Raw genomic sequence first — 24,578 nt, 5'->3', positions numbered from 1 at the left:
TCCTGATTCGCGCTTTCTTTTCACCAGGTTGCTTCACTGGGGCCTGCCTTCTGGTAGAGCAATTATTGGCAAGAGCAAGTGCCTGGGGGAAATGAACATGTGCTGGGAGGGTGGGAAGGGAGTCGAGGGAGCTCCCAACCAGGGATGGAGAGGGCAGTAGAAGAGGAGTGGGGCAAAGGTAAGCTCGCCTACCTTCTCAGTTTGCTGAGGGCTCTGAGGTTAGGCCTTCTCACGCTTAAGGTTCTCTATAGTCGACTTTCTCCATTTCTTTCAACTGGCCTGTCTTTGTGTGGTTGAAGCTGACCTAGCATTAAATAACATGATCTTTAGCACATTTTGAAAGCAAAGTCAGGCTTTAATGATCAGTTATCTGTTCCTTGGTATTTTCTTTCAAGCAAAGGCTGTGTTTTTGTAAGATACTCCATTTCAGTGGGCTATTCTTTTGGCCCCAGGAAACATTCCTGAGTGGTAGCTTTTAGGAGGTGTTCCAATTTATTGTTTCCGGTGTCCAATAACCTTGGAGTATCTGTCTTCATGTCCCTCAAAGCCATGTTATTTCAGAAAGTTACAGCTCTTAAACTTGTTCTCTAATAAAAGCAAGTGCTATTAATTCTAAGTAAAGTGAGCTTTCCAAATAAGACCAGCTGTGAATGTTAAAAAAAAGGAGAAGAAAAAAAAAAACTTCAGTAATGGAAGTCCATAAGTGAAAACTGTATGCAGTTGAACTTCAGGCATTTTAGCAGCCATTTAAAAAGATGTCTTCAGCAAACTCATCTAAATTAGCTAAAAATGCTTGACACGATGGACATGTTGTGTCTGTAGGCCAATATTCAATCCAGGTCAAGGAATCTAAAGGGTAGATGTACCTACCAAGAAAAAATGGAAACAAAGTGTTTGTGAGGATGGCCACAAATAGAGAAAAGCTGTATTTGAGTTCCTTTGTAAGAGCCCAGTTGTGGTCAGGTCCCCAGGGGTCAGGCTGTCAGCCAAACTCTTCTGGACCAGTCTCTCCTAGGGAAGGTTTACAAACCCTTGTGGGATTGTGAAGCTCCTCGGGGCTCCTATGGTTAAAGGCAGGAATGACGTCTGTTTCAACATCTAGTTTTCTAAAGCAGATAATAAAACGCATATATAAACATTTAGTTCTTTACAAACAGAACAGTCTGAGAACACACTGAGGGAGGTGGTGGGGAGTTGAGGGAGCTCCCAACTCGGCGCAAGCCAGACAAGCACATTCAGATTCACCATCAGGTTCCATCACCCAGAGGGTTTGTCAGCCAGCTAGGTCCTCAGCTGCCATGATGGTTTCAAATAGTTCTTGGTTTGAAACACATATTATTTCATTTATGTTCATAATGGTTTGTTGGTTAACAGCAGGATACACATGAAACATGTAGCATATTTCAGAATAAATTACACTGAGTTTTGGAGGGAAGATCAGAGACTCCAAAATATTGATGACTTACCTGAAGCTGAAATTGTATTTTATCTGGAGGGCTTCTTTACCCATAATTAAATACTGTCTTCCTTTTACCAGGTCGGCGTTAGCACAGGTAATCTTTCTAATGAAGGTGATTTCAGAGTCTTTCTCAGCAACGGCTTCTCCTGAGTGACACACAAGTAAGGTTATCACGTTCATGTTTTAATGTCACAGTTATAAACTCTCTCTCACGCTTTTCAGTTCCTTATGGCTACAGAGAAGTTCATGGCTATTGAGGAGTGGCAATACCCATGTGGTTAAGACTTCAGACTCTGGAGCCAGACTCTGGGTTAAACCCTCGTGTGCCACTTCCTGGCTGTGTGGCTCTGGGCAAATGACTTATGCTCTCTGCATAAGAGCTCAGATCCCTCATCTGAAAAAGGGGCATGATAATGAAACCTACCCTGTAGAATTATGAGATTAAATGCATTAATATACGAAAAGTGCTTACAACATAGTAAGAACCATATAAGTGTTTGTTATTATTACTCTTGTAGAGCCGGAATTAAAAGAAACGCTCTATGGTTGAACAATATTAATCTCCATATGTTATATAGCAAAATACAAAAGTATTTGGTAGCTGGCAATGGTCAACTTTGTAGAAGAGTACAAGATGAGAAAGACTTGGACAATTTTAAGGACAATAACTTTGGGATTCCCAAAGAACTCAGAATCAGCCAAGAGGCTCGTTCCTCTACCTGGAATGCATCCCTCCCCACGTTGATCTGTTGAATTTAATTTGTCTTTAAACCCTTCTTCAATTCTCACAGTATCCATACACATTTCTTGATGCTCTTTGTCGTAAATATCTTTCTCTTTCTCCCTTATTTCTTTTATACCTGAACTTCTAACACAATGTTTTGCCCCACATGTCTGTCTCCTCAGCTAGACTAGAAACTTCTTGAAGCAGAGATTATGTCTGATTTACTACCCTATATATTCAGGGCCAGTATCCAACTATTAAACTCTGGCAGGGTCATCCTAATTGTTAAATTCTGAAAAACTTCTGAACCTGTTGGCAAGTAGTGTATGATAGCAATTATATAAATGACAAACTTTCATTAGTAATATAAATTTTAGTGTATATGCATTAGTTCAAGCTAATTTTCCTAGGCTGTCCCAATGACATAGCTTCCTGTTGCAGCAACATCTGAGCAATGTTCCCAGCACTATCTCCCAATTCAGCCCCTGTCATAGTAAGCAGTGTGGCTGTGTGGGGCCTTATTATTTTTTAAAACTTTAAATGCTCAACATTTCTCATCATCAGGGAAATGCAAATTAAAACCACAATGAGATATCACTTATCTCCAGTGAGACTGGCCTTTATCAAAAAGTCCCAAAACAATAAATGTTGGCGTGGATGCGGAGAGATAGGAACACTCATGCACTGTTGGTGGGATTGCAAACTAGTGCAACCTCTGTGGAAAGCAATATGGAGATATCTTAAAGAGATACAAGTAGAAGTACCATTCGATCCAGCAATCCCATTACTGGGCATCTACCCAAAAGAACAAATGATACTGTATAAGAAAGACACCTGCACCCGAATGTTTATAGCAGCACAATTCACAATTGCAAAGATGTGGAAACAACCCAAGTGTCCATCAATATATGAGTGGATTAATAAAATGTGGTATATGTATACCATGGAGTACTATTCAGCTTTAAGAAACAATGGTGATATAGCACCTCTTGTATACTCCTGGATAGAGCTGGAACGCATTCTACTAAGTGAGGTATCCCAAGAATGGAAAGACAAGCACCACATGTACTCACCATCAAATTGGTATTAACTGATCAACACATAAGTGCACATATAAGAATAACATCTATTGGATGTTGGGCAAGGGGGAGGGGGGAGGGGGAAGGAGGGAGGAGGGAGGAGGGGACGGGTATATGCATACACAAAGAGTGCAATGCGCACCACCCGAAGGATGGACATATTTGAAACTTGGACTTGGCGGGGGGGCAAGGGCAACATACATAACCTAAACATCTGTACCCCCATAATATGCTGAAATAAAAAACAAACAAACAAAACAAAACAAAAAAAAAACTTTTTGTTGTGGACAATTTCAAACCTATTCAGAAGAAGGGAATAGTTAACTAACTATTCCCCAGAGAATAGTTAACTAACCCCAGCTTCAACAATCACTAATCTTTTTTTCATCCATATCCTCACCTACTTTAAATACCCTATGCTTTAATAAGTATTAAAAATGAACATCCAGAATGAAGAGATAAAGCATATGCAAAAGTTTCTTAACATTTCCTTTTAAATATAAAGATTAATCTTCTGAACCTATAGGAGAAGAAAGAATAAATAATACTAATAAATGACTACAGCTTGGGAATCATCTGATGCTGTGCAAAATTCATAAGAGTCTGGAATGTCTTTGGATGCTATGCAAGAATTGATACAAAATAAAGCAAATGATTTGCATTTCTGGAATGAAAAGCACTTTGTTATTTCAGTAAAAAAGAAATGGCTTATGATTGCTTATGATGTCAATGTTGGATGCAAATGGTGCTCATAACTTGGATTGTGGAAAGATCAAAGTGCTAAACATTTATTACAATGGAATGGCAATCAGGGTTCAAATAAAGAAAATTTGTGACCATCAATGAAGAACAAAATAACATAACATCACAAATCAGTTTCAGTGAAGCATTTTAAATAATAAAAAACTAAAAAAATTTTTTATCAATGTTGATAAAGCAAATAAAAATTTGAAAAGTATTAATGGAATTTTAAACTCTAGAGTATTGTTAAAAATAATCAAGCCAAGAGGCTGAGGTAGGGAGAGCCGTGGAGCCCAGTTTGAGACCAGCTTGGACAATATAGCAAGACCCTATCTCACAAAAAAATTAAGCATTTTCAGACTTGAAATACTTGATAGAATTTCAAAAGAGAAGCCAGGTGCAATGGCTCACACCTGTGATCCTAGCACTCTGGGGGGCCGAGCCAGGAGAATCACTTGAGCTCAGGAGTTTGAGATCAACCAGAGCAAAAGCAAGTCCCCATCTCTACAAAAAATAGAAAAATTAGCCAGGTGTAGTGGCATGTGCCTGTAGTCCCAGCTATTCAGGAGGCTGAGGCAAGAGGATCACTTGAGCCCAGGAATTTGAGGTTGCAGTGAGCTACAATGACACCACTGCACTCTATCTGGGGTGACAGAGTGAGATTCTGTCTCAAAAAAAAAAAAAAAAAAAGAAAAGAAAAAAGAATTTCGAAAGAAAAAAATCAGTATAAATATATTATTGCAATTTAAATTTATGGTCCTACTTATTGCAAAATTTATATCTACTGAAATGAGAAAATAACTTTTTGGAAGATATAAATAGGGTGGTAAGATACATTTTAATCATTATCGAATAAATCAACTATTTCATTTAAAAATGTTTTAAATAACTTCAAATGAAAAGTTGAAGATTTTGAAGATGGCTTATGGTTTTTGTTGGTCACAAGGTACTGGAAAGAACACATGAACAACATATCAAACAGCTTTGCTGAGATTTGAGAAAAAAGGATTCAATGAGAAATATTTATATGAACACCTTTAAAAAATGTGTCTCACCAAGTAGAATATAAGCTTTATGAAGGCAGGAACCCTGGCTGGTCTTATTCAAGTTGTATCCTCTGTGTCTAATATAATGCCTGGCACACAGTAAGTACTAAATATTTGTTGAATGAAAGAATGAATAAATGACTTCTCACCAGTTTTGTAGATATCCAGAAGGGTTGCAGTGTACTTAATAAAGACATTTTCTTCAGTGATGGATGTGATGCTAACTTTATAAGCTGGTAAAAAACGAAAACAAAAACAAAACAATTTAGGCTTAATACAACTAATGTTATGTCCAATAGAAGCCAGAATTTGTCAAACGAATGAGAAATTAAGTATGGCAAGCTATCATGGGCACCCTGAGGTAGATCATATTTCTTCCAAGAAGCCTTTTCAAATCCCCTCATTCTGAGTCAATCTCTCAGTCTGAGTCATTAGGCCTGGCCACTGTTATATAACAGGCTGATTAAGACAAATTCATATTAAATTAAATAACAGAAGCACATAAAACAAACAAGCCTTTGTTAAATGTAAGGTTCAGGTGCTGATCCTTTAAGATTAGCAGAGTCATGCCCATGGGCATCCTTTGAAAAACCTCTTCTCTACCTGGCCACAGAGGGGGCTTTATCTACTCTTCAGCCAAACCATGTGAGCCTCCTTCTTTCCTCGCCTTGCTGCCACCTTGTATAGCTCCACTGGCTTTCGTCTTTGATTTTTAACAGAATTCTTTTTTTTCCTCATTCATCCTTGCTTGGATTGGCAACTATCTGACATGAACCACTCCCAATCCTGTTTTCTGTTTATTCAGGCATCAATATTTGATGCATGGTGTGTTTGGCCTCAGCTCTGGAATGACCAGCTTGAAGGAACCCATCCCTTCTATGTGGCCTCAGAAAAGACCCCTTTTATTTTGTTTTTGATGGAGTTGAAATGAATGACCTAAAAGGTTTGTCCATTTTTGAGATTCTGCAAGTCTATGAGTCTCTCCCAGATATAGATAGATAAATAAATAATAGATAGATGGGTGAACTCATTGTGGCTGAGCCACAGGTATGCTAATTAGTGGCTTAAAATGGATGAAAAATGTTCTGATTTTCAGATTCTTAAGTCTTTATGGTGAACATGGGTATGGGTATGGGTAGAGAGAGGGAACTTACATTTATTACCTGTGTTAAAATGGATTTTAGAGTGAAAATATTCCTCAAATGAAGGGAAGAAATAATTTAGCGAAATTTTTATTTGTTAAAATATATAGTATTCTCTTCAAGTCTTGATGTAAATTTTAAAAATTGCAGGGGGTCCTGGCAGAGTTAGACAGCTTTTTGACCTTTGTAAAAAATAAAGATGAATTCAAAGGAAAGAAATGCTACAAACCATACAAAATGCATTCTGGTGGCCGTATTTCTATTAAGAGAATTCAGTAGACTATGATGGAAATAATATTGGAGATCAGGAAGCATCCCAGTTCTACCACTTACTTCCTGCATGACTTTGCACAAATTATTTAATCTCCCTGAGCCTCAGTGTCTTCACTGACAAGGTGGTGGTAGATCCTCTGCTACCTCAAAGGGCTCGTATGGAACTCCAGTGAGAAATTGTATATGAAAGCAGTTGGTAACAAAAGTACCAAATCAGCTCTACTTATTTTTAAATTTATAAATAATTCCCTTCTAATTTCCAATACAAGATTTGAGATAGTGTCCAATATACTCCTTCTCTCTCAAAAAAAATTGAAAACTATGGATAGAAAATAAAGGAGCTAATTCTGTCAGGAATTGAGACAAGGCGACAACTGTACTTGAGCATTGATTTGGCTCTGAGCTCTGGGCAACTAGAAGGAGATCCTCCTTTTGAAATGGAGAGAGTCTCAAACATGGATTGCAATTCCACATACATTGAAAATTATTTAGTATTTCTGTTTTTACCTTGAAGAGTTTCTAATAGAACCAAACCTCCCAAATCACTTCAGTTTCTGCCTCTGCTCTATCAACTGCAAGAATACAGAACTGACATTTTAAATCTCTGTGGCTTCTCAAAAGTTCCCTTTTGAGTATGTTTTAGTGCCTGTCATTCAAAAGTTTCTTGGCTGTGTGCATGTCACTTCTATTATTTTTAATGAAAAAAATCACACTTCTTTGTTGAAGAATAAATAACTTTGCATGTTAATGCTGAAAATTGATGGCATTTTCCTTCGAGAGAACACATGGAATGTTGTTTCCATATAATCACTATGTAAAGTTTTTGATTTTTCTAACTGATCTTATTTTCATAAAATTTCATGTTTAAAGGAACTCTATTGAACTTTTGAACTTACCATATGCAATCTCTGGTTTACATGCTGTTTCTTTTCTAGTATCTGCAGAGATTGTCAGATCCAATGCTTCCTGCATTTGCCCACAGTCAGCTGGATTTTGTGAAAAATGATATAAGTCAGCTTAATGTAAAGAAGCAGATACTCTCTCTGGGAGTAAACATGATTTCTTATAAGCCCAGAGACAATCCAGTATAATCTTACAAATGCCAGATTCCTAAGGCCAGCCCATTTTGTCCTCTTCCACAAAGTGAAACATTATATACAGCAAAAACAAAACAAGCAAAAACAAAAACAAAACCAAAACCTTGAGCATAAGTCTTATTCTTAGAATGAGTGGTTGCTCCACATTCAGCTCTTCAGAAATGCATATGCTTCCCTTGAAGAAAGGGGGAAATTTTTCCATTTTGAGTACAATTAAAAGTCCTTTGAAGAACCCAAAATGATTATTTGACGATTTGTAGCTAAAAGATGGCACAATAAGTACCTAGGAAATGTGCAGATATTACAGATTTTGAAAAAAAAAAAAAGCCCAAAACAAACCCAAAACCAATCCAGACCCTTTTGGAGTGGTTGATTATCGGTGAGTTCTGGATCTTTTCCTTGCCCAAGAATTCTGTCTTTGATTTACAAGCGACTGAATGGAACTGGACAATAAACAGAGAATTCCATTAACTGGAAGGATAAGAGGAAAGAAAGAGGAGCCGTGTCTTAGACCTGAGCCTCTGTTCCTCGGGTTGTGGTCCTATTATGTTAAAAGACTAAGTGAAAGTAAAATTTCACATCGTGTTAACCCTGTGATAAACAACAACTGTCTGGATGGTGTTTCTCTGTCTCTGAACAGTACAAACCATCAGGTTGTTCAGGAGTTATAGAGAAGTAGCTTTATCATGCTCAAGGAATCATTAGCTTTCAGTCAACTGATAGTACATTTCTACTTCTTAGAAATGACAGTTTGCCAAACAACTTCCCCCAGACTAACCTCAGATTATGAGTGGCTGCTTTAAACAAACATGTAGCTTAAATATGTTAAATGAAGTTTACCTTCTACACACTTGCACATGGCTCCTTCACAGACTTTCTGAAGTTTGGTATTGGAAGTGCTATAAAACATGGTGCACTGTTTATCTGTGGCAATAAAAGTATGGTTAAGAGAAATGGTGTAATTGATGCACAACACATTTACTAATCGGTGAGTCTCTTACATGGGACCTCAGAGATTCCCTTTTCCAAACTCTTCTTTTTATAGCTAAGGCCCAGGGAAGTTAAATTATGAATTGGCTATTCTGGGAAGGGGCCCTCTACCCACAGAAAGATTTCCCCTTGTTTTGTGCCTGAAATTTTCCTGTTCAATATTTATTTCTCAGAATGAAAATATTTGATGCTTCCATGAATAAGAGGAAAATAAATTATGTTACATGAGGATCTACTGAAAGAATTGCAATTGTTTAGGCTGGACAAGAGAAGAAAAGCATATATATCTCTCTCTCAAGAGGAAGAGGGCTCTAGGTATATCCTGTGTGATTTCAGAATATAAAACTAGAATAAATGGGTATCAGAGTTTGGTTCACTTTAAGAATATTCTGACAAGTAGAACTGCCCAAGGTGGAGTCATCTGTCATGTGAACCAATAAGCTCTCCAGTCACCTAACATTCTCTGAGTAGTCAAATGTGGGATCATTCATTCAACAAATATTTATCAGGTTCACATTATATACTTGGCACTGTGTTAGATACTAGGGGCAAAAGAATGAAAACACTCTGGCGTTGGTAAGAAAGACATACAAACAAATAATTACAAGGCAGTGTTATAACTTCCACAATACAGCTATCTGCAAAATGTAATAAGAATATAGATGGGGTAGAGGTTGTTCTGAGGAGATTAAAGAAATAGAAAGGTTAGTGGGCTTCTCTAAAAAGGAGAGATGTGATGAATACTGAAAGTGAACACCACAGATAAACTTGAGGCAAAGAATTTTAAAGTTGTAGGAAATATAATCCAGTTATTTTAAAAATGAAGAAACTCATGACTGAGAAGTGAAATGATTTGCTCAATGTCATGAAGTAGTTTGTATACAGTAGTTGGTATGAATGTTCTAGTTGAGACTTTTATGAAGAGTGGTGTCCAAAAGAGGCAATATATAAAATTTACAGGACTCTGGTGGATTTCTAAATGTTATGTAAAAAATGTAAAGTAGTCTTCCAAGGAAATTTTAGAGTAGAGTTGATTACCTGGTCTGTGGTATTCATACACTGTGAAAGTAGCAGGACTAAGATACCCAACTTGAAAAAGTTCAAATATCCGGAATCGGACACAAAGGAAATCACTGGAGGGAATCTGTTTGACAAATTCAAGGATTTAAAAAAATTATGGGAGAGAAGAAATTCATAATATTTTAACCTGTAAATTCTGAATAGTAACAGTAAAGGAAAAATGGTAGGAGGTGGAGCTTACCGAATTCAGTTGCAAAATAACATGTCCATCTTTGATTTGGTAATCAGTTAAGAGTTGATCTACCCCATCAACAAGCTAGGGAAGGAAAGAAAAAAGCTTGAATTTAATTTCATTATCTTTCATTTAAATGCATTCACCTGTTGATGAGATATTAAATCACAGGGATGTGATCCACTACTCAAAGAAGTTGAAGAGCAGTTCCTCCTCTTGAAAGAGTCTGAACAGTTAGCATATGCAATCAGGTTTTTGGGCCATGGAAATATGCGCTTCCATTTCACTTTGATAAATCAAAACTTAGGTAGATTGTTGTTTTGGAAAGAATATTCTGGGTAATTCTATGAAAGTGGCATACTAAAATGAAAGGAAATAAATTTATCTATAAAATAATTCAGAAAAGAAAACCAAGCATTCATAACAATATTTAAAAGAAAACACTTACTGCTTTTAAGTCATCTTGGTTTGCATTGATTCCAGTAGGCAGGGAGATATCCATCACTGCATGGGAGGATCCAGATGATGATTCTCCTGTACTGGGCTTATAGCTAAAATATATAAGAGATTAGGAAATGTAACAAATAAATGGATAAGATTCTTTAAGAAAAGACCCTATTCCTAAGTAGTCCTAATTTTTGAATTTGGGTTTCCCTTTATTTGCTTTTCTACATTATACGGGTTCAAATTTCTGAATTTTAGAGTTGCAAGAGATCTTTGAGTCATCTATTCTCTTTCCTCACTTGACCAGTAATCTCAGTGGACCACTATTCTGGGGCATAGAGGTCATCCACTCCAAGCTAACTAGCAGGGGAAAATGAGAATGAGAGCAAGGCACTGGTTCAAGGTCACATGGCTAGTTCATACAGAGCTGCATAAGAATCTAGGTATTAAGTGGGCTTCATCCCAGGGATGCAAGGATGGTTCAACATATGTCAATCAATAAATGTGAGTCACCACACAAACAAAAGCCAAAACAAAGACCATATAATCATCTCACTAAATGCAGAAAAAGCATTTGACAAAATCCAGCACCCTTTCATGACACAAAAACCCTCAACAAACTAGGCATAGAAGGAACATATCTCAGAATTATAAAAGGCACATATGACAAACCCACAGCCAATATCATACTGAATGGGGAAAAGTTGAAAGCATTTCCCCTAAGAGCTGGAACAAAACAAGGATGCCCACTGACACCACTCCTATTCAGCATAGTGCTGGAAGTCCTAGTGATGGCAATCAGGCAAAAGAAAAATATTAAGGGTATCCAAATCCGGAAAGAGGTCAAACTATTGTTCTTCACTGACGATACAATCTTGAATCTAGAAAAACCCAAAGATTCCACTGAGAGTCTCCAGAATTGATAAATAAACTCAGCAAAGTCTCAGGATGCAAAATCAATGTACATAAATCAGTAGCATTTTTATATACTAATAACAGACAAGCTGAGAGTCAAATCGAAGACTCAATACCATTCACAATAGCTACAAAGAAAATAAAATACCTAGGAATATACTTAACCAAGGAGGTAGAAGATCTCTACAAGGAGAACTATGAAATGCTGAGTAAAGAAATTACGGAGGATACAAACAAATGGAAAAACATATCATGCTCATGGATAGGTAGAATCAACATTGTTAAAATGTCCATGCTACCCAAAATGATTTACAAATTCAACTCAATACCCATCAAGTTACCAAAGTTATACTTCACAGACCTGGAAAAAATAATTCTACACAAAAAGAACAAATCTGGAGGCATCACATCACTGACTTCAGACTACACTACAAGGCTATAGTAACCCAAACAGCCTGGTATTGGTACAAAAATAGAGACATAGACCAATGGAACAGAATAGTGAACCCAGACATAAAACCATCTATCTACAACCAGCTGATTTTTGAAAAACCAGACAACAGCAAACTCTGGAGAAAAGAAGCCTATTTAATAAATGGTGCTGGGAAAATTGGATAGCCACATGCAGAAGAATAAAACAGGACCCCTACCTCTCACCACTCACAAAAATTAATTAAAGATCAATAAAAGACTTAGATCTAAGGCATGAAATCATAAGAATTCTAGAGGAAAATGTAGGAAAAACTCTTTTAGACATCAGCCTAGGCAAAGAATTTATGAAAAGACCCCAATAGCAATCAGGGCAACAACAAAAATTAATGAATGGGATTTGATTAAAAAGCTTCTGGCATAGCTAAGGAAAGAATCAAAAGAGCAAACAGACAACCTACAGAATGGGAGAAAATATTCATAAGCTATATATCCAACAAAGGGCTAATAACCAGAATTTACAAAGAACTCAAGCAAATCAGCAAGAAAAAACCAAACAACCCTATTAAAAAGTGGGCAAAAGACATGAACAACAGATGCTTCTCAAAAGAAGAAAGACAAATGGCCAAGAAATATATGAAAAATGCCCAATGTCACTAATAATCAGGGAAATGCAAATTAAAACCACAATGAGATAAGACCTTACCCAAGTTAGAATGGCTTTTATTAAAAAGTCCAAAAACAATAGATGTTGGCGTGGATGCAGAGAGAAAGGAACGCTTGCTTATACACTGTTGATAGGACTGCAAATTAGTACAATCTCTATGGAAAACAGCATGGAGATTCCTCAAAGAACTAAAAGTAGGCCTACCATTTGATTCAGCAATTTCACTACTGGGTATCTACCCAAAGGAAAAGAAGCCATTTAACCAAAAAGACACCTGCACTCATATGTTTATTGCAGCACAATTCACAATTGCAAAGATGTGGAATTGACCCAAGTGCCCATCAATTCATGAGTGGATTAATAAAATGTGGTATATGGAAATGTAACCATGGCATTCTACTCAGCCATAAAAAAAGATGAATTAATACCTTTTGTAACAATCTGGATGGAACTGGAGACCATTCTTCTAAGTGAAGTATCTCAAGAATGGAAAAAGTAAAACCACATGCACTCACTATTAAATTGGAACTAACTGATGAGCACACATATGCACAGAGGGAAGTAAAACTCCGTGAAAAGAAACCAGGGGGTAGGGGGAAGAGGGAGGGAGAGAAACCAACCCTAATGGGTGCTACGAACACTATTTGGGTGATAGGCACACCTATAGCCAGGACTCAAGCATACAAAAATGATTCACGTAACCTAAAACATTTGTACCCCCTAATATTCTGGGGGAAAAAAAGAATCCAGGTCTTTTGATTCTTGCTCTAGTTCTTTTTCTAATGAAGGATATTCATAGGAGAAAATTAGTTGTATATTGAAAAGAGATTCAATAAATATGTCGAGGAAAAGCTGGAAGGTAACACAATAAAATGTTAATGGTTACTTTCTTTGGCTGGTGGGATTATAAGTGATTATTCTTTTTAATTTTCATGTTTTTCTCTATTTTCTAAATTTTCCACAATAGGTACTTTATTTTAAAAAATAATGTTTCAAGGACTATTCCTTGTCTAGGAATTATGTTAGTGGGAAGTTAAGCAGAAATGCAAAGAGGGTAAAATGGGAGGGGTTTTTTTGTTTTTGTTTTTGTTTTTGTTTTGTGAGAGAGAAAAGAACACTGAAATGGGGAATCAGAAACTTGGGTTTTATCCCAGTTCTGCTGAGAGACTCCCACAAATCATTTCCCCTTTCTAAGCTCACTTTCTCATTTGTAAAATTAACTGTGAAAAAATATAAACTTGTGTTTTAAATTTATCTTTATAATTCCAAGGCTTTGGTTTTGCGTGGCAGGGGCCATTAGGGAAAGTTAGAGGACTTAAAATAGGGACAGGTTGGTGGGGCAAGGGCAGGGGTGGGACAGAGGGAGTGTGGTTCTGCAAAAGTTGATTTTAGGTTCCAGCCTCACCTCAACATGCTTAAGAGGCAGCTTGATATTTGAGAGTGGAGTTTGGAAAAGCGGTCAGGATTAAAAGGAAGAAACTGGGAAGGCAGCTTCATAAGGAGGAAGATGAATTGATCTCACCTACATGAGTGAGTATTAGTAAAATAGGAGATATTATGTGAGTTAATGAGTTTCAGCGCATATCATTTCTTCAATCACACCTCATAGAGCATCTATAAAGGAGTCCCTATTAGAAGTTTTAAATGTAATATTTACCACAATAATTAAAAGTATTATAAATCTCTGACTCATAAAAACTTAACCCCATTCTTCACCCAATTAACAATTTAGAACAGAATATAAGACATTGGATCTGCAGTGTCACATCTGAGCATCTCCCTAATTGGATGGATAGAAGCAGAGAACTCTTGCTCACATATGCAAATACTTTGTCAACGAGATGGAAAAGGGCCTCCTGAGTGGAGCCTGTCTATGAAAAGGTTGCTGGAGCCTTGATGACTAGTTGCTATGGAGACTGTTTCAATGGTGGAACAGAAATCCTCCTTTCAAGAAGCCTTTGCCTGCTGCCAAAACCAGCGATCTTCCCCAAAGGCATTTTGTTGCTGGAGAAATGAAATCTTTTTTTCTTTTCTTACGAATACAACAGAGAGGTTGTAAAAAGCTAAATGCATGAAAGAGACCCTCTGAACATAGAAACTGTGAGCTGGCATTTTTTAATCAGGAGAGAGAATATTTGAAGGCAAAGAATTTCTTACATGAATAAGTACTACACAGTTACTTTTGGAATTTACCCAACCTAACTTCGGTGTCACAGAGCCAAAAGGATATTCTACCCGCCTTTTTGGAACATTCTGTCCCCAATTTGTAAAAACCAAAGGATAGAATATTCAAGATTAAATTTCTATTTGCTTTCTTTTGTATATTGACAATCTGGAATTAGGCCTCCTGTCAATGAAGTCAAATGAGTTTTTAATAAGAACTTCTTTATGTTTTAATATAGCAGAGCTGTGGACAACTGGAATGGGCAGAAACTTTGAGATAAGGTAATGCAATATCCTTGCTTTACAAAAGAGGACTGGAGAAGTGAACTGACTTGCCAAAAGTCACTTGGATACTTCCTGGAAGAGCCTACCCCACAGCAGGTATCTCAACCTACTGTCAGAGAGCCCTTCTTTTTAAAAAAATTTCAGTATTTTTAGGGGGTACAAATGCAGTTTTGTTATGTGCATATATGGTATAGCAGTGAGGTCTGGGCTTTTAGTGTACCTGTCACCGAGATAGTGTACATTGTACCCAATAGGTTAATTTTTCATCCCTTACCCCCTTCCCACCCTCCCATCTTTGGAGTCTCCAATGTCTATTTTTCCACTCTGTACAACTGTGCATACTCATAGCTTAGCTTCCACTTATATGTGAGAACATGTGGTATTTGATTTTCTGTTCCTGAGTAACTTCGCTTAGGATAATGGCCTCCAGTTCTATCCAAGTTGCTGCAAAAGACATTATTTCATTCTTTTTTATGGCTGAATGATATTCCATGGTATATATCTACCATATTTTCTTTATCTACTCATTGGACACTTATGTTGATTCCTTATCTTTGATATTGTAAATTGTGCTGTGATAAACATATGAACGTAGGTATCTTTTTGATATAATGACTTCTTTTCCTTTAGGTAGATACCTAGCAGTGGGATTGTTGGATTGAATTTTTTGAGGAATCTCTATACTGTTTTATATAGAGGTTGTACTAATTTACATTCCCATCAGCAGTGTATAATTGTTCCCTTTTCACCACATCCACGCCAACATCTATTGTTTTTTGACTTTTTAATAATGGCCATTCCTACTAGAGTAAGATGGTGTCTCATTGTGGTTTTAATTTGCATTTCTCTGATGATTAGTGATGTGGAGCATTTTTTTCATATTTCTTTGGCCATTTGTGTGTGTGTATATTTTTTTTTTTTAGAGACAGGGTCTCATTCTCTTTCCCAGGCTAGAGTGCATTGGCATGATCATAGCTCACTGCAACCTTGAACTCCTGAGCTCAAGTGATCCTCCCACCTCAGCCTCCCAAATAGCTAGGACTACAGGTGCATGCCACCATGCCTGGCTAATTTTTTAATTTTTTTGTAGAGATGGGATCTCACTATATTACCCAGCTGGTCTTGAACTCCTGGCTTCAAGTGATCCTCCTGCGTTGGCCTCCCGAAATGCTGGGATTATAGGCATGAGCCACTGTGCCTGGCCTGTATATTTCCTTTTGAAAAATGTGTGTTCATGTCATTTGCCTACTTTTTAATGGGGTTTCTCTGTTTGCTGATGATAAGATTATACCTAGAAAACCCTAAAGACTCCTCCAAAACACTTCTAGATTTTATAAATGAATTCAGTAAAGTCTCAGGTCCCAAAATCAATGTACACAAGTCAGTAGCATTTCTATATACCAATAATGACCAGGCTGAGAACCAAATCAAGAACTCAATCCCATTTACAATAGCTTCAAAAAAATAAAATACCTAGGAATATATTTAACCAAGGAGGTGAAAGATCTCTACAAGGAAAATTACAAAACACTGATGACAGACAATGTAGATGACACGAATGGATGGAAAAATATTTCATGCTCATGGATTGGAAGAATCAACATTGCTAAAATGACTAAACTGCACAAAACAATCTATAGATTCAATACAATTCCTATCTCAATACCAAAGTCATTTTTCACAGAATTAGAAAAAAGAATCCTAAATTTCATATGGAACCAAAAAAAGCCCAAATAGCCAAAGCAATCCTAATCGGAAAGAACAAAATTGGAGGCATAATGTTACCTGACTTCAAATTATACTACAGGGCTATGGTAATCCAAATAGCATGGCGCTGGTTTAAAAACAGACACATAGATCAATGGAACAGAACAAACAACCCAGAAATAAAGCCATATACCTCAACCAACCAATCTCTGATGAAGCAGATAAAACCAAACACTGGGGAAAGGACACCCTCTTCAATAAATGGTGCTGGGAAAATTGGATAGCCATATGCAGAAGAATGAAACTAGATCCCTATCTCTCACCATATATAATAATTAACTCAAGATGGATTAAAGACTTAAATATAAGAGCAGAAGCCACAAAAATTTTAGAAGAAAACCTAGAAAAAACTCTTCTGGACATTGGCCTAGGCAAAGAATTTATGACTAAGACCCCAAAAGTAAATGAAACAAAAACAAAAATGAACAAATAGGGCTTAATTAAACTAAAAAGCTTCTGCACAGCAAAAGAAATAACCAACAGAATAAATAAACAACATATAGAATGAGAAAAAATATTCCCAAACTATACATCTGACAAAGGACCAATATCTAGAATCTACAAGGAACTCAAACAACTCAGCAAGAAAAAAAACAGAGAGTCCTTCTTTATGCTAACTCCAGATACCTTCCTGTAGGCATCTAGATGATTCTAGCTCTGCTCAGAAGTTTGCTCACATCTCCTTGTGACAACTGTTATGGATTTAAAGATAACTGTCATCATGGCCCCTCCCCAGCTGAGAGAGAACCAAGAATAGGAATGGCAGTTAGGAGGAAGAAAGCTGCCTGGGAAGGGGCGACCTTAATGAAAAGACATTAGAGAATGAGGAAAGATGTTTGAGCGGGAACAGAGAGCAGGGACTGACCAAGGAAGGAAGTAGGAAATGCTGGAAGGAAGAATGCTGCCAAGAAGGGAAGTAGGGCTGAGTAGTGAAGGAATCCTAAGAAGGGAGTGATTGGGCTCAGGACCACAAACAAGGCAGGACAACAGCTGGAGCTGAAAGGGAGGCAGTGAGAAACAATTCGCTGTTCCTGGGCATCAGTGGTCTCAGATTACACTGATTGAAAGAGGTAGTTTAGATACTGGATTGAACATAAGGAGTGGGGCATTTGAGCCCCTGGCTCTGCCTCTCTAACTCTCTGAGAACTTGACCGGTGACTTCACCTCTTTGGGTCTCAGATTCTTTATTTCTAAAATAAGGGGGTTATTATCTCATCCCTAAAGTCCTTTTCAGCTCTAAGCTTTTATACAATTCTATTGAATTTCCAAGTTACCCATACTGAGTGCTTTGGCATCATGTGTGATTATCAGTAAAAACAACAGAATATCATCCATAGATATCACTGTTATTGACGATACAAAGAGTTAAGAAAACGGAACACAAGAGGAAGGGTTGAAGGGTGATAGAACAGGGAAGAAATCTGCATTCTAGTCTTGGTTCTGCCATACTCTGTGATAACCAAAACCAAAAATATATGCACATTTTAAAAAACCTATACTTTCATAAACATTTTAGGATGGTGGCTGTGGTAAAGCAGAATAATGGCCCCCAAGGATGTCTATGTCCTAATCCTCTGAACCTGTGAATATATTATCTTATGTGGCAAAAGGAACTCTACAGATGTGATTAAATTAAGGATCTGAGATGGGCAGATTATCCTGGATTATCTGGGTGGGCGCAATGCAATCACAAGGGTCTTCAAAAAGGAAAGAAGCAGGAGAGTGAGAGAAGATGTGATGATGGAAGTGGGGTTCACAGTTGGAGAGAAAGATTAGAAGATTCTGCGATGCTGGCATTGAAAACAGAGGAAGGGGCCACAGCCAAGGAACACAGGCAGCCTCTAGAATCTGGATGAAATGGAAATAGATTCTTTTCTAAAGCTTCCAGAAAAAATACAGCCCTACCAACCCCTTGATTTTAGGACTTCTGACCTCCAGAATTGTAAGATAATAAATTTGCGCTGTTTTAAGCCATTAAATTTATAGTAAATTGTTAGCTAGCAGCAGTAGGAAATTAACACATTGGCCAATTTAGGCCTCTATATTTAGTCAGCAGAAGATTTAACATCAGTGATTCTCAAGTCTGGCTACCATTAGAACCACCTCTGGGATGAGGTGTGAACTTTGGACATTTCTAAAAGATGTCCAGCCAACTTCAATGTGCAGCCTGAGCTGAGAACCACAGGCTGATAATGGCCAGGGATTTTGCTGGGTAAATGCGATTTTTTTAAGTAAAACAGTAGGATGTGCTTATGAGAGAATCTTTCGCATTTTGTTTTTAGAATACTTATATAACATGTCTACTCTTCTGAAAGATAGGAAAAATTAATATTACACTCTTTGAATCAGAAGACAAAAATTGAGAGAGAAAACTATATGAGCAAAATCAAAGCTGTTCTTTATAGTAAGTAGCTAATTAAGAATATCTATTAGTCTGCATTTTCTAAAAAATTGAACCATTTGGTACCTTCTGGACATATTAAAATTCAAAAGTATGTAAAGTAATAATGGTGTAACAAAAATGAGACATTGAATTGTATACTCCTCTTCGTGGAAACAGGCTCAGGCTCACCTGGCACACGCTACTATGCGTTTATACTCCGAATCACCGTAGCCTCTGTAGCTGGATGCTGGCACACACAACAAACAAGCAAGCACATAAACAAATATGAGAGTAAACTGTTTTTAGCTGTTTTGGAACCTGTCAGAACAGAATCGTTAATGAGAAATTCTCTGAACACTCTTAAAAATGATTTATAATTTGGAAGTTGATGCTTTTGGCAATTTTAACAGAAATTCAAGGCTACTGACAATACCGGCAAGTCTTTAAATAATTAGAAGAGTTCTCTGTTCTCAAAGAACTTATAGTTTGAAGAAGAAGTCATTTAAGATAAATACGTATTGGTAACTTGTCTGGGAGGTGTTGGAGGGAGGAAGAGCAGATGCCTGGATTTGCTGGTAGTTGGGAAGTTTTCTGTAGGAACAGGCTTCTGAGCCACAAATGGAAGACACCAGGGCAGAGGCAGCAGCACTTGCCCTGACCCTGAAGGCAACGGGCTGGAGTGTGCAAATGAACTTGATTTTGGCCTGAGAAGGGAGAGCCAAGCAGAGGGATCTGAATATCACAGGTTAAATGGAAAAAAAAAAAAAAGGCAGTTAAAAAAAAAGCCATACGTACTAGAGAGACCAAATTAAAGATGGAGGCAGAGAAATGTACATTTGCTTGACCCCTTGGAATACAGAAAGGTTAAGGGATGGCAAACTAGCAGGGTAATAGAGAATTCAGTGTCCTGAACTGAAAGCTGACACAAAAGCAACAGAAATTCATCATTCTAGAATTAGACCTTTCTGTGGCTTTACAACTAGTGACACTTTTAAAAAGTAACGTAGTTAGTCAAAACACTTTCTTGATCAATAGTGAATACATTTAGCTTGGTTATTAAGTTTAGTTTCCAACTATGATTAAAGAGTTCCATCTACTGTAATAAATGGCAGTAATGTTTACTTGGATGTCAACCTGCTAAAGAATACGATTAAACATTTTTGTTTTTTGAGCAACCACATTTTTCCTAATCAGGGAAGCTCTCTATTTGACATTCTTTATGTTTAGCCAAAATTACAATATAAATCATGCTGTTTTACCTTCAATGTCCTGGGCATCAATTTTCAAATAAAAGCTGCAAACTTCCTCAGAGGTACCAGTTTTGTGAACTACAGTTCTTACCTACATCGGGGCAAGTAAACAAGAAGATTCTACTTAGAATGGGAAAGTGAAAAACGTGTCATGGCAGTACTGCTGCTGCAAATGGGATGCCTGAAGTGTTATTTTCATAATCCAGAACAAATGGTATACATTAATGACTCATTTTTCCAGCAGCTGGGCTTTCATCAAACTACACAATCTGAAATGTAGCTGAGAAGCCCAAAGTAAGCAAAAAATGACTTCTGACAAGGCAGAAACTTGGTCAAAATCCCATGTGGTCAAATCTGAGCACCTTACTCTACAGTCAAGTTCCCAAGGCTCTCATCTTGTTAAATTAAAATGAGCCTATACATTTTAATTTAACACATAGCACTATAAGGCAAGGAAGTGCAGGTTTCTCCCAGCCCACACACTGTCATGGCCAACAACAAATTTTAAGTATGTATGGATGTGCAGGGGGCTGCCAGAAGTATGTACATCGAGAGCAACCAGAAGTGATAGAAAAGTGGACAATCCACACCCCCATGCAATCTTATAAACAGATCTGGAAGGGATAAAGATATACTAAAGAGCATGATTAAAATCATCAATAGAATGATGATACTCAGACCATACAATCTAAGACTGCATGGATACACATAAACAGCTTAGAAAAGTTTGCAACCGCCAAGTGGCTAAAATAAAAGAAACTTAAGCCTTTATGTATAATACATCAATCCTTAAAGATGCTAGATAAATGACATATGACTATGTTATTAACTACAGAAAAAATATATATGTATATATGCACACATGCATATACACACATAGGTACATATATAATCATAAAATTATATATCTCTATATAAATATAGATAATTTCCACAAATACACAGAATGTATAAATACAACAATTAACATAGTTGTTTTCAAAAATAAATTGTGAGGCCAGTTACAAAGATTGCTATGAAGAATTAGACAAATGAATACTACATTAGTCATGGTTACCCAAACCCAGATTTCTTTGTGGCAAAGTCCCTAACTTTTATGTTACCTAGTACAAATGGACACCTAACTCCCTACTGGCTCTCAATTTAATACTTACATGTACTGTAGCCAAGCCACTGCTATATCCCGTACTGACAATGAGGTCATCACTGAGAGGCACCTGGAAAGGTAGGTAGAAAAACCGTGCTTTCTTTTATCATCCAATAGGGAGGAAGTATAGAAAAATGAAAAGAATGGGCTGACACCTACCAGCCTCCTCTCTCAGAGCTCTTGGGAGATTAAATGGATAAGACATTGAAAATGCTATGCCCATAGTAGGCACTGAAAAATGCTGGAACTTCCCACTTTCCTTGTACAGGTAAATAAGATGGCTGAGATCTCTTGAGTGAGCCAACAAAACCAACATGTCAGAGGTCAGTTTTGGTCACATTTTCATTTATATATGGTTATGGTAAAACTGGATCTTCATCTCCTTTTTCCAACTGAATAAATTTCTTTCAGTGTCTAGCTCAGGAATCAGCATTCTATGTGCCAGCAAAGATCATTTTCAGTAGCACCAGGAACAGGGAACTCCCCCGTAACTCTAGTGTGGGTGCAGTCTATCTTTGGCCCTCTCCCACCTACCCCTTTGCAACCCTCTTCCACCTCTTGATGGTTCATCTTTCCCATTTGTCACTGGGCCTTGTTTGTCAAAACCCCTGATACCTTATCCCAAACCCCTCACACCCCACCCAAGCCTGCCAAATCCTTAGTTGCTGATGCTATTCCCAGTCTGCTAGGAGGGAAGTGAAGATGTGAACTGAGTTGAGTAATTCTCCTTTCCAGAGAAACTCGCCCCCATCCAAATGCTCCCTAATTTGTGGAAAGTATAGGAGAGATCATTTGGAGCAAGGGGCCTGAAGCGTCAGCTCTTCCTTTACTCCAAGTCTGCAGCCTCCCCTTCCCTTTGCTCAGCACGCCAGTGCAACAGGGATTCTGTGTGTTAAAGTTTGTCATTCCTTTCTTTACATTTTAGCAAATGTGGGAAAATAGGTCAACTTTCTTGTTCTTCCTGATGGAATATAGCGGCATTCACTGGAAAACAAGTGCCTTGAGATGCTGCATGAGAAAAGGCGACTGTGGACAAATAATTTTGGGAGATGCTGTGCACTTCCCCCACCTCTACACCTTTCCTCCCCAGAGTCACCTCACGTACTCACATGCATATTAAAGATTAGGGGAATCTTGGATTAACGAACTTGTTTAACTTCATTTAAACTAGAGTTTCCCACATATTCAGGAAACACTGTAGTGGAGAATTTAAAACTAGCTAATAACAGCCCAGGTTTCACATGGAGGCAGCATCCTGGGCTGAGGTTTAGGTTACTTTAAGATGACAAGCAGCCCTAACAATATTACCTCTCTAGAAAAGAATAATTCCAGCTACCTCAGATAGGCCTACCTCTCACATCAAGAGCTCCTCTTTAGAGCTTAGTCTCAGAACGTGAATCTCTGGTGAACTCTAAGTGCTCCCAGGAAAGGAGATACATTCCTCAACTAGGAACCACAAGCACAAATGCCTGCAGAGGCCCATGCACAAAGCAAGAATGGACATAAATGCATATGCAGATGTCATGTGACTTGTGGGGATTGCAGCAAATTGAAGAAGGCATGCCAATGCCCAGAGCCCTGTTACCAGATCTTTGGGTTTTTCAAGGGAAGTTGGGAATCAGATTTTTATTTGAAATCTCTGGATCTTTAAATGTTGCCATATGTCTATGTCTATATCCATATCCATATCCACATATATATATATATAATATATTTTTTACTATGGGCCACTGGTTTGCAATTTTTGCATCAAATTTTATTTGTCATGCTTGTTTACTTTTCACAAATATCAACTTGTGGAGGATGTTAACAATGAGGACTATTTCCAATTATTTGTATATTTAAATACACTTGAAAATAATACAAACACGGTAATTAGGAAAATATGTATTAGCAGCAGTATACTGGCAGTGAATATTAATATAGAAGCTAGTTTTTCCTATGTATCCTTTTCTTGGGGAAATTTTCAAAAGCCATCAGTTTTAACTTTTAAGAATCCAATGGTAGCAAAGGACATGGGGTAAGGAGTTTGGGGACTTAAAGGCTACTTTCACCCTGGCTACAGTCTGCATGGATGACCAGGGCCAAAGGAAACCACTGGCAGACTCCCAAACACATCTTCTCTCTTACTCTGCTGCTGTACTATGTGTGCTATTATCTATGTCTGAAAGGTTCTTTCCTTTTCTTCACCTGGCTAATTCATTCTGATTCATCCATATTTGACCCACACATCTGGACACATTTGACAGACTCCAGTCTGGATTAGGAAACCCCTTCTGTAATTCCATGTACTCATCAAGACTCTTATTTTTCACTGTCTATTTAAATGACAATCTCTCCCTAGCACAGGGGTTCTCTGTGCTTTACTTTTGGATCCCTCGTGCCCAGGATACAACAGGCACTCCTGCTCAGGACGTAACAGGCACTCATCACATGTCTAAGCAGCGAATATACACATTTGTAAAATACGGGTGGAACAGATGATTTCAACAGTCCCATCCAACTGTAAAATATTACAAAAAATTCATCATTTACCTCCACTGGCCTCCCAAGGAAATTCTTCTCTGTCACCTTATATTGGTGGAAGTTACCTTTGTGCTTGTAAGAGACACTGATATCCATGTTCAGGCGGAGTTGTTTAATCAGGAGTGAATATTCTGTCAGGCCCTCGATGGCATTAATTGTATCCTATCAACAATCAGCAAGGCACAAAAATATGTTTAGCTTATTTACATACTCCCTGTTTACAAATGTCCTTCTTTACGAGAGGGTAGGGCAGCACTGTTTGGAGATGAAACTCCAGCTGACTGGTGGAACTGGTTAAGGGATCCACTGCAGAGGTGGAAAGGAGTTCTCTCCCCTGCCCAATAAGATGCTGCTGTTAGCAGAGTCAGGAAGGAAGTGTGGCCTCAGACCTGGGTGCTCTACAGACTCTGTGCACTTAACCTCAGGCAAGTCACTCTTTGCAGAATGCTTCCAGCTCTTTGCATGATTGATTATCTCTTTCTTACCCTTCTGTCTCAGCTTAAGTATCTCCACAGTAAGGCCATAAACTCTCCTTTCACATTATTCTGTTTCAATGTTCCCCTTCCATCCTTTACAGCACTCAGCTCAATTTGTAATACTTTCATTTACAGTTCATTTTTGGCCTCCCCCATCATAGTGTAAGATTCATGGAGCAAGTAGGTATTAATCACATGTCTTTCTTGGTGTCTGCGATGGTTCGAATGTGTCCCTCAAAGTTCATGTGTTGGAAACTTGATGCCCAGTGCAGTGGCGTTGGGAAGTGTTTGGGTCATGGGGGTACCACCCTTTTGAATTGATT

The 24,578-nt window shown here is 37.8% G+C and overlaps 2 protein-coding genes across 2 annotated transcripts in view; both read right to left on the bottom strand.

Moving 5' to 3' along the window:
• TRAF1 (TNF receptor-associated factor 1) overlaps window positions 1-257 on the bottom strand; it is a 50,858-nt gene extending 50,601 nt beyond the window's left edge. Inside the window, exon 1 of the mRNA XM_012664415.1 lies at window positions 193-257. The gene's annotated coding sequence lies outside the window, so the exon portion shown is untranslated. The remainder of the gene's footprint in view (window positions 1-192) is intronic.
• Window positions 258-334: 77 nt separating this feature from the next.
• The window catches only part of C5 (complement component 5), a 106,240-nt gene continuing 81,996 nt past the window's right edge, over window positions 335-24,578 (bottom strand). Inside the window, exons 25-36 of the mRNA XM_012664385.1 lie at window positions 23,789-23,941; window positions 21,261-21,323; window positions 20,116-20,197; window positions 19,046-19,103; window positions 10,252-10,354; window positions 9,813-9,887; window positions 9,590-9,695; window positions 8,402-8,485; window positions 7,361-7,450; window positions 5,199-5,282; window positions 1,467-1,605; window positions 335-866 (exon numbers count right to left, since the gene is read on the bottom strand). Of these exons, the coding sequence (XP_012519839.1) occupies window positions 737-866; window positions 1,467-1,605; window positions 5,199-5,282; window positions 7,361-7,450; window positions 8,402-8,485; window positions 9,590-9,695; window positions 9,813-9,887; window positions 10,252-10,354; window positions 19,046-19,103; window positions 20,116-20,197; window positions 21,261-21,323; window positions 23,789-23,941 (1,167 nt within the window). The 3' untranslated portion in view covers window positions 335-736. The remainder of the gene's footprint in view (window positions 867-1,466; window positions 1,606-5,198; window positions 5,283-7,360; window positions 7,451-8,401; window positions 8,486-9,589; window positions 9,696-9,812; window positions 9,888-10,251; window positions 10,355-19,045; window positions 19,104-20,115; window positions 20,198-21,260; window positions 21,324-23,788; window positions 23,942-24,578) is intronic.

The sequence above is a fragment of the Propithecus coquereli genome, unplaced genomic scaffold, assembly GCF_000956105.1.
Source record: "Propithecus coquereli isolate 6110/MARCELLA unplaced genomic scaffold, Pcoq_1.0 Scaffold89, whole genome shotgun sequence".
Lineage (NCBI taxonomy): Eukaryota > Metazoa > Chordata > Mammalia > Primates > Indriidae > Propithecus > Propithecus coquereli.
This window is presented reverse-complemented; position numbering and strand designations above follow the sequence as displayed.